The sequence below is a fragment of the Ursus maritimus genome, unplaced genomic scaffold (genome assembly GCF_017311325.1).
Source record: "Ursus maritimus isolate PB19 unplaced genomic scaffold, ASM1731132v1 scaffold_7, whole genome shotgun sequence".
Classification (NCBI taxonomy): Eukaryota; Metazoa; Chordata; class Mammalia; order Carnivora; family Ursidae; genus Ursus; species Ursus maritimus.
Genome location: NW_024426885.1, coordinates 14,800,743 through 14,816,063, shown reverse-complemented (window position 1 = coordinate 14,816,063; position 15,321 = coordinate 14,800,743). Strand labels below are relative to the sequence as shown.

Here is a 15,321-nt window from a genome sequence, read left to right as displayed (position 1 = left end):
TGTGGTATTTTAAGCTTTGAGTCTGTCTACTGTATTCTCATGTATTCGTACATAAATGCTGTGGAAAGCAGTGACTCACAGCACCACCAACCCTGTTTAACCTTGACTGAAAATTATAATCTCGTTACTTATGAATAGGTATCAGAGCTCAAAAAAGATTATTTGTGTTTTCGTGTTGGCTCTAACTTCACACAAATCTCCAGAGAGAGAGATCAGAACTTGCAAGGTGAACTGATTTCTCCTTTTGGGAAGTGGTTCATTCAGGAACTGAAAGAAGCTTATGATGGGACTTTCAGAGTTGATTTAAAATACTCAGTCTCTCCAAAGACATTTAGGGAGAGTTGAATTGCTAATGCTTTGCTGCCAAGCAAGTGTGGCAGCTGTTTCAATTTTTCATCAATATTGTACACACAGCCACAGATATTAAAACCTGTTTATAGGCCATGTTGACCACGCTTCTGAGCCAGATGCTCGCTGGTGTAGCTCTGTCTGGGCATAAGCATGTTCAGGCCTTAAGGCGAACACGGTGGCAGTATGCAGGAGACTCTCCCCTGGGTAACCTTCTTGGACGAGAAACTATTTATGGGTACACTGGTGCTGTGATGGTCCCTCCCTGCCCTGCATGATTCCCGTGCTCCACTCACAGTCTTCTTTGCAGCTAAGTATGAGATGTAGAGAAAATAAGGAGGCCAGCCTCTATGTCTGAATACCTTTAAGATAAAATAACACTGAGACCCCTAATCAGAATTCACTTCCTTAGCAGCACACAGAATGATGACACCGCATTTAATCCTCATTCAAGTAATATTTATTGACTGCCTATTTTAGACCAAGCATTGGGATATGAAGGTGAGTAAAAACACAGCTCTTACATTTAAAGTGCTCCCAGTCTTGGGGGTAGGCAGAATTAAAAAACAAAATTCTATTATAACATAAAGAGTTAGAAAATTAAATTTAAACAAATCTATTCAGTTGTCCAGAGCGTGCTAGACATAAGGTTAATCCCAGCCTGGTCTTTGTCACCGTCCATCCTCCTTACTTCTCTGATATGAAACTTAGAGCCAATTCTCGATTAGTGTTATTAACATCATGGAAACCACATCCAACAGTAAGTACAAACCATACCTACTATGCCCGGTGTGGTTCTCACTCTGGTAGAAGTTTGTCCAGGCCTTCACAAGTCCCTAACCAGGAGGAACAAATGCACATCTCTAGCAAGGAAGTCCTTGGACCCAGCCAGTCCTCTGTACTTCTCAGTCATGCTCATGGCAGCCTGCTATCCTGCACTTGGGAGCTTGGACAAGAGAGGAGGCCAGCAGCGGTGCCTGGGTGCGTGCTGCGGGCTTGCTGACGAAAGGCAGCTGCAGTCATAAATCTATAGAGCCAGAGTGACCTTAGGAACCACCTAGTCCAACTTCCTTCCAAGAGAAATCTCTCAAGGGACATTCTGAATTTCAGATCAAGAAAAGCTTGGAAGCCACAAACTCGGCTGGCTTATAGTTGCCATGGAATTTTGTGGCTATTTGTTGCAAACAGAAACAGGATCCACAGGTTAGAACTAGTCCCTGACCAGTCTCCTTACAGAGTCCGTGGACAGTCTCAGTCCTGCCTTTCTCCTACCTCTCTGGGTGGTCTGTCTTCTCATGGGCTCCCCTCCACCATTGCCAGTCCTCTGCTCTTGGTCTTCTCTCCTTCTTCCTCTGTTCTTTCTACCAAGGGCAGCCTCATCACCCCGGTGGCAGGGACTGCTGGCTCTTCACCCACAAATGCACCTCCCTCCTTTAGGGGAGAGTTGTTTCTGCAGAGTAGTACTTGCTAATGGCATTGGGGCAGAGTGTCATGAGCTTTTCTACCCTCTCGTCTCCCACCTGCTACCTAGATGTCAATGTTCAAGGCAATTGTGCAAACTCCAGTTGAAGACGGTAGAATCACCATCAGCCTGGGTCCCCGAGTAACTACATAGGATAGGTGCTGCACTCACTCCCTCCTCCTTTCCTCACACATGTCCTGACACCAATCTTAGACTTTACATAGAAATAAACTAATATGTTGAGCCACTGAGATGTCAGGCTTTAACTATTAGAACAGCTAGCATTACATACCTATACTTACAAAGCCTTCAGAGTCCATCCATGCAAAATACCCTAGTTATCTCCGGGCTAGGCTTTCTTCCTGGGCTTCCCACCCACATATCCAGCTAGACATCTCCACTAAGATGTCCCACAGGTCATTGAACTCAGTACATCTAGAACTGAACAAATGATCCACCACCTACCTTTGCTAGTCTGTTCCTCCGTCATATACCAGTAAATAGCATTTGTACGCACTTAGCCACTCAAGCCAGCAAACTTGGAGTCGTTCTAGATTACTCCCTATTTTTAATCTCCTATATTAATCTCTCCTAAAATATCTGTCCTGTTCATCATTTTTCTCTCTCTTTATTGCCATTTTCTTATCTGGTTAAAATTATCTTAGCCTTACCCCCAACTCCCATCCGTCTGAGCTACCACTAGGAATGTCTCTTTGAAATAAAGATCCGGTGATGCCTCTGCCCTCCTTAAAATCATCCCATGGCTCTTTCTGGCTTGCAGAGGAAACATCCGTTTCCAAGTTTGGCACCTGAGGCTGTCTCACGGACTCCCTTCTGCTTCCCTCTCTCACTCTTCTCCTGTTCACACCTATGCTCCACCCATAGCAAATGTCCAGAAGTTTCAGATGCCCTCTGTGCTGGTGAAGTGTTCGTTCCCTCTAGCCAGAATACACCCCGCTGCTCAGCCCAGGACCCTTCTCCTGAGTAGTCTTTTCTCAACTTTCAAACCTCAGCTCAGAAATCACCTCCCCTCGGAATCTTTGACCTCCACCCCCACCCCAGAGGTCTCCCCTCTATATTTTTTCCCTCATGCCTTGGGTCTACTTCATAGAATTAGTCTCTGTGTGATTATTAGCAAATCTAGGAGTGCTTGGATTGTTGCCCTAGCTTCATGCTATTGATAACGGCTCTTTGACAACAGCCACCTCAGCCATGCTAGCTGCTTATGCCCTCAACACATGTTTTTCGATCGAACCTGTGCTGCCATCTACTCCTATCTGCATAAATGGATAAAATAAAGCACATTAAGTGCTGAGGGCAATGCCTGGCATATAGTGAGCATTCAGTCAATGTTAACAGAATAGAGCTTTTTAAAAATATTATTGTTATTGTTTTTATTACCATCAGTATTAATTAATGCCTTTGACCTTAACTGGTTTCACACCTCTACCAATCTTTGAATTTTGGGTTGTTTTTTTCTCCTATTTGGCTCAAAATCATGTGTTCCTCATTTGTACTAAGGTAGTGATTTCCTTCTAGGGGTTTAAATAAAGTGAGCAGAGTTCAACTCAAAGGGTCTGGAGGCCTGGGTTCAGGTGCGGCCCCAGCACCAGCTGTGTGAGCCTAAACTAGGCATTTCATCACTCTGTGCCTCATTTGGGCCGTTAGGGACGCAGGGGTAGAAAGAGCTTCCTGACCCACTTCAGCAGAATAGTCTTGAGAAACAAATGAGATAATTAATGGAAAAGCATTTTTTTAACTCTAAAAAGTGGATTAAAGTTAATTATTAGTAGTATTTCCAATAATACAAGCACTATTAATATAAACAATTCTTTCTCTGTTGAACGTTGCCTTTCCTCTATTTTGCCATTACCACTATCAATTATTTTCATATTCTATAACGAGTGGCAACACACATAAGTCATCTTATCTCTATGATCAAGTTCTCAGTTTGGTTATCCAAGGCATCAAAATAATTCTGGTTGGAGGACTGAACACAGTACCACCTCACTAACAATGTTGTTCTAAATTGATCCTGTCCACGAGTCTTTGAGTCCACCTTTCTATCCGGTTTTGTTCCTTATTTGGCATCCCACACAGTAGGCACACTAGCCGTTGGATGAATGAGTGAATGCTAAGAAAGGATAGAAGCAAAGTCTTCAGTGCTCTGTATTTTCTCAACTGCTCCCTGCTTGACTTCAAACTTCTCACTCGGTGATGATAATGATGATGATGGTGATGATGACGATGGTGATGATGATGGTGATGATGATGATGATGATGATGATGATAGTGATGATGATGACGATGATGGTGGTGATGATGATGGTGATGCTGTGGTGATGATGATGATGGTGGTGATGATGATGATGGTGATGAGGATGATGATGGTGGTGGTGATGATGACGATGATGGTAGTGATGATGATGATTGACATTTTTGAGCTCTTAGGGGCCAGACACTTTCCTAAGCCTTTCACATTTAATCTTCACAATAACTTGGTTAAAAGAATTCAAGAGCTTGACCCACTATAATGGAAGCTCCGTAGAACATAGAATCTTTTATGTCTTGTCCGTCTTATCCACTGTTAAATTCTTAGGGACTCAGTGCAATGCTTGGCATTATAGTAGGCACTCAACACATAATAGTTGAGTGAAGTGATTAGCTCTTCAAACACTTTCTTGATACTCAGGACTTTGGAGTTTTCTGGACATTTGTAATTTGATTGTGATTTCTTACTAGTAGTGGTAGTAACTGATTGTTTTATTATTAAAATTATTAATTAGCTTTGTATAATACTTTATAGTTTATACATACTTTCACATATAATCTCATTTAATTTAAAGCAACCAATGACATTTTACTACTAGAAATGCTAAAATACAATGTCTCTGCCTAATGCAAAATAAAATACTACCTTTATTACAATATTGCCATAGTTTGATTTTTCCAGTGAATGATCAGCAAGCACTTTAATTAATTTAAAGATGATTGGGGCTTAAAATAAAGAATTATCATATATCAGATTTCTTTAATTGAAGGAAGAAAATACTCGGGAATATTTCCCCAGGGGGCCTGAGAATTGAGGGAATTGTCAATTGGAAATTTACTTAACAATGTGAAAGGTTCGCTGTAAGGCTGATTCTTGTAATGTTGGTGGCTCTAAAAAAAAAAAAAATATATATATATATATATATATATATCACAAAATATTTTAAATACATTAGTAAAATTTTTTACTATGTACTTAAAATTAGAACTGTTAAGATCCAAAAGAAGCTTTTACTTATTATAAAAACATGAGGATTTGCATTAAAGAATAACTTGAGACAGTAGTGACCATTATTTACTTAGCACATTCTAACCAATCAGAGAACAGTCCATATACAATTTAGGGAGTGCTTGGCAATGTTACAGAAGGCGACATCTAAGATGACATTTCATAAAGCTTGTACGGTGTGTCTTTAAATGGAATTTTAAAATATTCTGATATGTTAAAGGCCAAACAAAATTGTATAAGCAGAATACAGTTACAACTTGTATTTAAACACTGACATCTGTAGTTGTCATTGGTTTTTAGTAGGTGAAGGGAAACATTTCTTTAAACTCTCAGACGAATATGACCAGTCCATTTGTCATTCCAGTGTTTTCAGTACTTGAAGTATTTCAATTTTGGTTCAACAATGTAACCTTTGGAGTTTTGCCTAATAATGACTTCAGCTGCACTGGCCTTCCAACAGATAAATTAAAATGGAAATGCATATTTTCTAATTATGCATCCAGCCCTAGTTGCATATTGGCAAGAGTGGCCACACTGAATGTTAAATGAAGTCTGCACAATAGCTAGAGTCTAGGTAACATCAAAGTTTCCCAAAGTCACCTTCTTCATCATGTGAAGGATAGCCAGGACTCTGATCGGTAGTATGTCGCTGTATACAATCAGAGGGAAAACATTTCAACATCCCAGCATGGTATTTCCATTTAAATCTGATTACAGTGAAATAAAACTGTAGCCATTAAAGGTTTAGAAGAACTACAAATACAAGCCGTAAAAGAAGACAGATAGTAAATGAGATAGTAAAACATTTCGGCAGGGCAAACAGTTTACAGCCTCATTCAAGTCGTCCTAAAGCAGACTGTGTAATTCACTGCAGACCCTGCACCGTTCCCTGAGCTCCACTTAAACCTGCAATTAACCTTTCACGCCTAATGAAGCTGTTTTCCTGGAAAATTAAAATATATAGTGGTGCCTGCTTTTACACAGACTTGGGAGGAGAGCATTTCAAAATGAATGACTTTTCTGAGGCTTCGTTCAAATGTAAAATGTTTGTATATAAAGTGAGGATGTTCTTTCCAAGGCAATTTCACTTGATGTGCAGTATTTTATTATTGTACTTATTAATTGTTCTGCATAATTGTAAAAAAACACACATCAGTAATTTTATGATTACATTGTTACGGCTGGAGTCTACTAATACCATTTTGTTTCCATTAGTAAAAACTAGAGTTTTACTAAAGATAACTCAATCCCTGATGTTTCTCCTTGGTGGTTTTCATTGCAAATTTAGTGGTTTCAAAAGATATATTTACCATGTAAATATGTAGCTGTTAGTCATTTCTATTGCTTTCTTTTTAGGGCATGTCAGCACGTGTCTATTGAAAAAGTTCTTCATTTTAGGAAGAAATGGTGGTTTTTTGCTTTTTTTTTCTAAGAGTCTGGGTGAAGGTCTGATTTGGGTATAACTTCTGCTTATTTCCTAAATATCTGTGGTAACTCTTGGCGTCCAAACCAGTAACTGCTAAATTGTCCCCTGTTCTGAAGGAAATCTGCATGGTCCCAAAGGAGTCTGCTTCCTTCCCAGCTTGCCCTGCCCTGCGTGATCTGGAACAGCCACTGGTGACGTTCCACGTTAGCAAGGGCTGGTTTGCAACACCACGAGGCCATGGCAAATGGAAGAGGAAACAGAAGATGGCACTTTCTTTCTTATGAGGTTTATAATTCATATTTAAATAATCTAAATGTCATAGTGTCTGGTATTTAAAACCTAAAAGTGCAAAAAGGTAAAGCTTATAATAAATATTTAAACCCCAGCATTTTTATTGAATCTGCCGGCATATTTGGATGTAAATTCTGCTAGCGTGCAGCGTCTGGGCATCATCTTGACATGGTAAATGAAATTCCTTTAGACCACCAGTCTAAAATAATGAATTGTTCCCCCAGTTAATTGTATTGCTTTGATAACAAGGAACTATGCGAGGCCTAGAGAACACAATAAGTGGATTTCATCAGATGATTTGTGTGACGTTTTGAAAAATGATCTTCTGGAGTGACCTGATTTTAATGGAACTCAAACCACAGGCAGCATGTAGCCCTGCATGGCGTCTGTTGGCAGGAAGCGCTTCCTCTATGGTACCAGGGGTGTGGGGTCAGCACCAGGAAACCTCTCCCCAGGGGACAAATTTCCCAGGGAAGTCTAAACAAGGAGAAAGTGTTTGCCTCAAAGGGCAATATGGATAAATTATTTTTAAGTTGTTTTATTTTATTGATGCATTAAAAAAAAAAAACAGGAAAGATGGCAAGCTACCATTATCTCTTCATCACCAGTGTGAAAATAAACCAAGACCAACCAAATAACAAGCAGGGCTGTTTATTCAGAACTTGCTCCAGCAAGGGAGTCATCTGCCATTGTGTGTTTGCGTTTTGGCAGACACTTAAAGATAGACAAATGGGTGGGATATAGTGGAAAAAAGAGAAGGCTTCGAGTATGCCCTGCTTGGAAGCTTTTGGCAGAGGAAAGCCAGAGTCAAGTTCACTAGAAACGGGGCATCCTATATAATCAGTTAGGGGCTCATATTTGCCTTTCTCTGATTGGTCCCAAGTTGGAAGCTGGGACAAAAAAATAGGGAAGTTGTCAGTTATTAATCAAGTTGGGTAGGTGGGACCCATTGTTACGGGGGTAATTGTTTGACTTCCTGGATTGTTACTAGAGATAGCAGTCTGACTTCCCACAAACCTGACATGGTGGACTGGCTTCCTCATCTGGTTAGTGTAGATAGGGGCTGGTTTCCTGAGCGGGTTGCTGCATTTGTGAGCCAGTTATGTTATCGTCTGGCTATTGCCTATTCATAGAGTCAGTCTCCCACCAGCAGATACATGTTGCATGCGGGAGAGGAGAGTAATACTGTTTTGTTTTTTTTTAAAGAGCTACCGACAACTTTTCTTTTTATCAATTAAGATTCCCTACAATAAAGGATACTGAAGGGCAGGGATAGAAACTACTTTAATTTTTCAATCTCTCTTTCTCTCTCTTTTTTAAAGAGTCTTCCACACACTAGACACTTCGGGGAGACCGGGACCTGGTTCCTCTTGTTTACTCTTCTGTCCAGGGCTTCTTGTAGGTTGAACGAGGACCTAGCAGTTTCTGGGTTGTTGTGTTAGAGTTCTCCACATAGAACAATATGAAGAAATGCAAAAATAGTAATAAACACTCATATCCAACAACTTGACACAGACACGCATGCGGTTGTTAGGGTCATTATGCTGTTCACAATTAAATTACGAGATTATAAAAAAGAGTAACTGGTGGTGTGCTGCAAGCTGTGTAGTCCTGTAAGGGACCCAAGCTTAAATCTAAACGAAATATTGTTTGGCCCCTCCCAAGGATGAGAGTGGGCACGTGGCCCTCAGAGCGTCCTCTGTGAGTACGCGTGGGGGACACTGAACATCACTGCCTGCAGGAATCCAAGGTTCCTCCATACATGTGGCCATTTGTGCAGAATCTACAAATGTAGGTGACAGTTACATTTCCATAGGAAAGAACAAAAATTGGTCAAATTAAAAATAAGCATGACTTGAGATTGTATTTGTAAATTAAGGGCTGCATTATGGTTTATCATTTATTATTTTCAATGGGATGTGTTCCCAAGCTTACAAATCATTAGCAAGCCAAGGATATTTGTGAGAGGCACTACTTCAATTAGGCTTCGGACTTCAATACCCTGAAATACAAAGGTACAGTGTCAGTTTCGGATTAGCATGGAATTTCCTGTTTGGGCAACTCAGACTGTTTGCTTCTCTCCTGACGTTGTATCTTCTGTAAGGAAAACAACATTTGCAGCCACATGTAAATGGAAAAGTATTGCTTTTCAGAGCTCCTTTGGACTGGGTCTTGCAGTAGTTTAATGAATAACATGATTCCATATTTAGAAGCTGTGATCATTGCAATTAGTGTAAGTGGTCTCTGTCTACATTAAAGGAGACATATATTCTTTGTCATATTTGGCTGTCTCTGGATTAGGATGGTGCCAGGAATGAAGTAACAGAAGGTAGTGAATTATGACAGAAGGATGCCAAGAGATCTGGGGAAACTTAAGGTCTGCCTGTACTGAATTTTTTGTTAGCACAACTGTGGTCTGTGAGTCTTTTTAAAAAAAAAAACAAAAAACAAAACATGTGCTTCAGCTCCCTCCCTTGAAGAAATAACAAAATAATTATTTCCTACAGCAGAGTAAGTGGTTGAAACATCTATGTGGGACACTTCAAGTTCCTATGCGTTCTTCAGAGGTAAAGAAAGCAGTATTGATTTAAACTTTGAACATTTGAACTTGTGTTATCTATCTCTAAGCAATTTAGAATAATTATTTAATATCCTGAAAGATCAGGTTATTTCACAGCAACCCTTAAAAGGTAAATATCTAAGATAATCAGCCTAGCCAGTGATTACTGTAACTTTGTAATCCTTTCCCTCCCTAGCATTGTTAATTTCTCCTTCTCCACAAATACCTTCTCTTCTGTTTTCACATGTACGTGAAACTCCTTTTTCCTTTAAAAAATATATGTACTCACATGATCCTATGTATTCACATATATCTCCTCTGACCTGTTGCTTCCCCTGTGGACCAGCTCACTTACCTCTTTCCAGTGCCAAATGGCTTGAACGTGGAATTTATATGTGTTGTCACATCTGCTCTCACCCCATTCCCTGCTTAACATTCAGACTTCCTTCCTCAGTTAGATATAGAAATGACTCAAAGATCACACAAATCTTCTTTGAGGAAATCTAATGGTCTCTGCATCCAGCCTCACTGCAGGCCCATTTGGTACTCTCTGTAGACCCCTTGAACCCTGGCTCCCTTGACTTCTACAATACTAGGCTGGTTGACCCTCCTTTTACTATGCGTTTCCCTCCATTGGCATTTCTTTCTGTTTATAAACCTCTGGAGTTCTGTTCTTGCCAGGTCATATTTGAGGCTTACCTAGAATAGATTGACCCACAGGAGTAAAATAATTCAGTGGCATCTTGCATAGCTTAAGATCCAAAAGTGAGGCCTTCTTCTAAGAGCAGCACACTGAGGAGATGTCTGTAGCACTCAGGGCTTGGTTCCACTCAACGCAGGGTCAAGTCTCTAAGACCTGGAAGATGGGAAAATGAACCAAAAGTCCTCTAATCACTTCCTTAAAGCAAGCAGGCATCTCTTGGTTTAATATGGTGACTTGGCACATTTTGTTTTACTCAAGAATTATATGAGACTCGACAGAAACTAAAATGATTCATGTATTACTATGTATGATAAACCAGAGTATCTGGCTGGGCCATTGCTTGTACAAGCTAAGGAAAGTCTTTACTGTCTATGAACATCTTCCCAAATGTTCTTGTCAATCAATAGACAAAATGATGTAACAGTATTCTCTAAATTTCCTATGATAAGATAAAGATCCACTTTTGTGCTGATAGTCTGCTGATAATACTTAAGGGTTTTTTCTTATATTTAAGAAATATCAAGCTGTCTTCCATGTCTGCTTGTGCATAATGCAACTCTGTGCCTGGGTGTTTTCTTACTTCTTAAAAACACTTGAAAAAAAAAGAGAATGAAAAGACAGGCCACATATTTGGAGAAAATATTTGCAAGACACATATCCAATCAAGGACTAGTATCTCAAATGTAAGTGAAGTCTCTTAAAACTCAACAATAAGAAAACAAACAGTTCAATTAAAAATGGGCAAAAGATCTGAACAGATATCTTACCAATAAAAAAATATACATCTGACAAATAAGCATATGAAAAAGATGCTTAACCTCATATGTCATTATGGAATTTGCAAATGAAAACTACCTTGAGCTATAGTTACATATATATTAGAATGGTTAAAATCCCACACACCAACAACACCAAATGCTGACAGAGATGCGGTACAATGAATGAGAAACTTTCATTCATTGCTAGTGGGAATACAAAATAACACAGATCCTATGGAAAATAGGTAGTTTCTTTCAAAGCTAAAAGCCAGGCTTACCATGTGATCCAATGATCATGCTCCTAGGTATTTGTGAATTGGTAATTTACATCTACATAAAAAATTGCACAGAGGTATTTATGGCTGCCTTATTTATAATTGCCAAAAATTGGAAGCAGTCAAGATATCCTTCAATAGGGGAATGGATAAATGAACTGTGGTACGTCCATACAATGGAATATTATTCCAAGAAGAAATGAGCCATTGAACCAAAAAAGATATGATGGAACTTGAAGACATATTGTTAAGTGAAATAAGACCGTCTGAAAAGGCTATGTACAATGGTTCCAACCATATGACTCCAACTATATGACATTCTGGAAAAGGCAAAATTATAGAGATTTTTAAAAGAGGTCAGTGATTACTGGAGGCTCAGGGGAAGGGGGGGGATAAATTGGTAAAGCGCAGGGGATTTCTAAGGCAGTCAGACTACTCTGTGTGATACTCTGATGTTGACTATATGACATTATGCATTTGTCCAAACCCATAGAATATACAGTACAAAGAGTGACCCCTAATGTAAACTATGGACTTTGGTTGATAATCATGTATCAGTACTGGCTTAATTTTTCTTTAGACCTAAAACTGCTCAAAATTTTTAGAAAAATCTTAATACAATGGCTTTTTATTCTACACACACAATAATAATAGTAACACTGAAAATTCTGTGTACAGCTAGAACAAACTTGTGTCCAGACATGGGAACTAAGGTGTAGAGTCATAGCCACAGCTGGTTGTGATGTTTTTGTCAACACACTGAATTTGATCATCCAAAGTCAGAGTCAATTAACTGTTAGATCCTGTTCTTCTTCATGTGTGACGTTCATATGTCTCAGTTGAGAAACTTTTTAAGTAAAGGGCAAGCTACGTGATAACTTCCAATAAACAGCTAAATGTTTGATGACTAAATAGAGAACAATAAAAATAGGGTGCTAAGTCACCACTGTCACTCTCCCGGAAATGTCTAACCAAATATTTGAATGATTTTCTCCTCTTCTTGCAGGCCTTGCAATTGCCAGTGCCCTAATAGATATTTCACAACAGAAGCCTTCAGATAGTAAAGACAAGACTTCAGGAGTCCGAAATCGAAAACACCACCTCTCAACACGTCAAGGAACTTGTGTCTGAGAAACGGAAACTGCTCCCGGATGGATGTTCTGAAATGTTTTGATTTTGTAAATGACTTCCATTAAGGCTGGTCCATGGCCTCAGTTTTTATGGAGGCGAAATCTCTGTATGGTCCCAGGGCTCAAGTACAGTTCCCTCCAAACGGGCAATGACCCGAGTGGCCAGAGAATGTTCGTGACTTTTATGAAAGTAACAGTATTGATGGTCACGGGCGATAAAGTCAGTTTTTACGACTCTCTTAGGCTTATCCTAGATAACATTAAATTACCCTGGAAAAAGATGTATATTGTTTCTTAATGCAGATGAAAATATGTAATTCGTATAAACCAAACTGTTTATATCCCAAGACTTTAAAGAAAGACATTTTATAATGCCTGGATGATGAGAATTGTACAGTTTTTGCCTCCTAAGCAAACTTAAATCACTTGTATATGAACAGGAAATGAAGAAATTGCAATGGCTTTAAATGTTGTTTTATCTCACTGTAAATGTAAAAGCCAGATTTTGGTTTAGTAGGATGTAGGTAGTGTATTTAAATATTACACATGACCACATCGTGTCCCCACTCAGTTTGAGAATGCGACTGTTTTCCACCTAACTGGATTGCAGACCAGAACGAGTCCATTTGGATGGATGGTATGTACAACTTCGCAGAAGGTTTATTAGAATTCTGAGTGAAAAGGACATTCCTGTCATCCACGCCAACTGCCTAACTCATTATCAGAGCTGATAGAGCATGGAAAAACCTGTCCAGCAATCAATTTTTCCCCTCCTTCCAAAACCCTCCAATACCAAACCTGAAGAGAGCTGAAATAGTTATTTTATAGCGAGCAAGCTTCAGCTCTACTGTGGTAATTTTTTTAATTGCTTAGGAATCACTGGATCAGACCTGAATGGTCCGTCTGCATTTTTGTAGGGATCTTCTGTTGGCCTTCCTCTCCTAGCTGCTAGATTTTTATCTACCTTTTACAAATATTATGAAAAGTATTTTAGAGGTGACACCTCCCAAGGTTTAATATGATCCAGGTTCCTTCTTGCCAACTATCACTTAGAATACAAGTAGAGAAGAGCATTTGCTGGCAAGCGTCTGCAGTATTCTTATTTCTAACATGAACACGTTGATGTCACGAGAGTAAGTTTCCAGTTTAAAAAATAAGTTCATTGTTGCCCACATTAAGCATATGCTTAACGATTCACAAATCTGAATTATGGCAGAAAGGAAAAATGATTTAAAAGAGCTTTCCCACTGGGACATAGACTCCTTTGTGTCCTCATTTTGACAACAGTTCACTAGAACTCAGTAGCATTAACAGATCTTGTTTGAAACTGTTTCTTCACTTCAGGGTGACTATAGGATACATTTAGAAAGCAGTGACAGAGATATCCAAGCCGCCTCAAACAATACAGCTTCGTTCACTAGGAAAGCCATTTAAATATAATTGATGTTTAGTACTCTCTATGTACTTTTCATGTTCTTGGGATTTCTGGAAGGTAATGACACTTTACTGTTTACAGCCAATGCATAGTTCCTTGCATGCTGTGATCGTGCAGTAGCGGATTATGACCCTATTGTGATATTCAGTGTTTATTTCATGATGCCATTTATACATAGTCAGCTTCATTTGATGAGAATTGAATGTAATCTATAACAGGAATGATCATACAATAGGTAGTTGCATCGTATTTAAGGTTGCTAGGTTACATCTAGCCACGACTATCATGGTTTTGATAATTAGGCACTTGTTAATTATAGTATATATTCCTTACGTTGGCATGATAATTTTGCTATTTTCTATGCATTAAAAATAAGGCTAATTCTTAGAATAATTTTATCTATAGCCTGTGGGTTTTTTGGGAGAGGGGGCGGGAGTGGAGCCGGTTGTTTTTGCCTCCCTGTGATATTTCACCTCTCAAAAAAAAAAAGTGAGCAAAGTTTGTAAATGTCTCCTAAAAATCAAGTAATTTTATTAGCTTCTTTTTGGACCCTTGATTTTTCTCCTGGAAAAATAAATTGACAAAACTGCTGACTACAAAAATATAATCATTTAAAAATAAAATGCCCGATTTGTTTTAATTCTCTTAAGGATCGTCATGAGAGATACAACAAAAACACAAAAGCATTCAGAGTTGTAGGTAAAATCTATTTCAGCCGTCCTTTTGGAGAGGCCAAGAAAACAGTTATTACTATGAAAAAATTGCCAAGCTTCATCCTCCCTGAATCCCACTGGGTTCCTAACACTTGAAAATTTGAATTTTAGAGAATTACAGGACATCATGCAACGTGAAGTTAAAGTCATACTGTATCTTTCCAGGCCAAATATTGCTAACTCCATGACTAATTATGCCACATCTTCTCAACTTATCAAAGCTTTTTACTGGCAGTAAAATTCTTCACCCTCAGGTGAAGTGGATTGAAAAGACCTTAGGGATTATCACTTTGAATCTGTGTTACGTTCTTTTTGTCCCCATATCCCAAACACTTTAAATTTAGATGCTCCCTTTTTTTTTTTAACACTTTAAAATCAATCCACAAATATATGGAGATACTCTTCCAGAAGTATACAGTTAAATGACTGATTCTCTTGAAAACTTTGTCTTAATGGAATCCTGTACCTTTCAGTTTAGGATAACTTTGAAAAGTCCTTTAGAATTTAGAATTTCTTATTCTTCCAAGTATGAAAAGTTTTTGTTAAATAGAATGGAGTTTTAAAATTTTACCTTGTGGTGGGGCGCCTGAGTGTCTCGGTTAAGTGTCCCACTCTTTATTTCAGCTCAGGTCATGATCTCAGGGTTGTGAGATTGAGCCCCGTGTCAGGCTCTGTGCTCAGTGCAGAGACTGCCTGAGGTTCTCTCTCCCTCTCCCTCTGCCCCTCCCGTTCGTGCTCTCTCTCTAAAATAAATAAATTTAAAAATTCACCTGCGGACAATATCTGGACAACTAGAGAATTCTTGTTGAAAAAGATGCACAAACTTACAGATCAATAAATTTTAAGAGGATTGGGATTTTCATAACTGCTTATAAGTGGAAATTTATTTTAGAGATACACATAGAAGGAAAGAGTATGCCACATACTATTGTGTTATGCT

At 38.9% G+C, this 15,321-nt stretch overlaps 1 protein-coding gene across 1 annotated transcript in view; it reads left to right on the top strand.

Moving 5' to 3' along the window:
• The window catches only part of ATRNL1 (attractin like 1), a 756,768-nt gene extending 742,484 nt beyond the window's left edge, over positions 1-14,284 (top strand). The window contains exon 29 of the mRNA XM_040623807.1: positions 12,110-14,284. Coding sequence (XP_040479741.1) covers positions 12,110-12,234 — 125 coding nt within the window. The 3' untranslated portion in view covers positions 12,235-14,284. The remainder of the gene's footprint in view (positions 1-12,109) is intronic.
• The last annotated feature ends 1,037 nt before the right edge of the window (positions 14,285-15,321 follow it).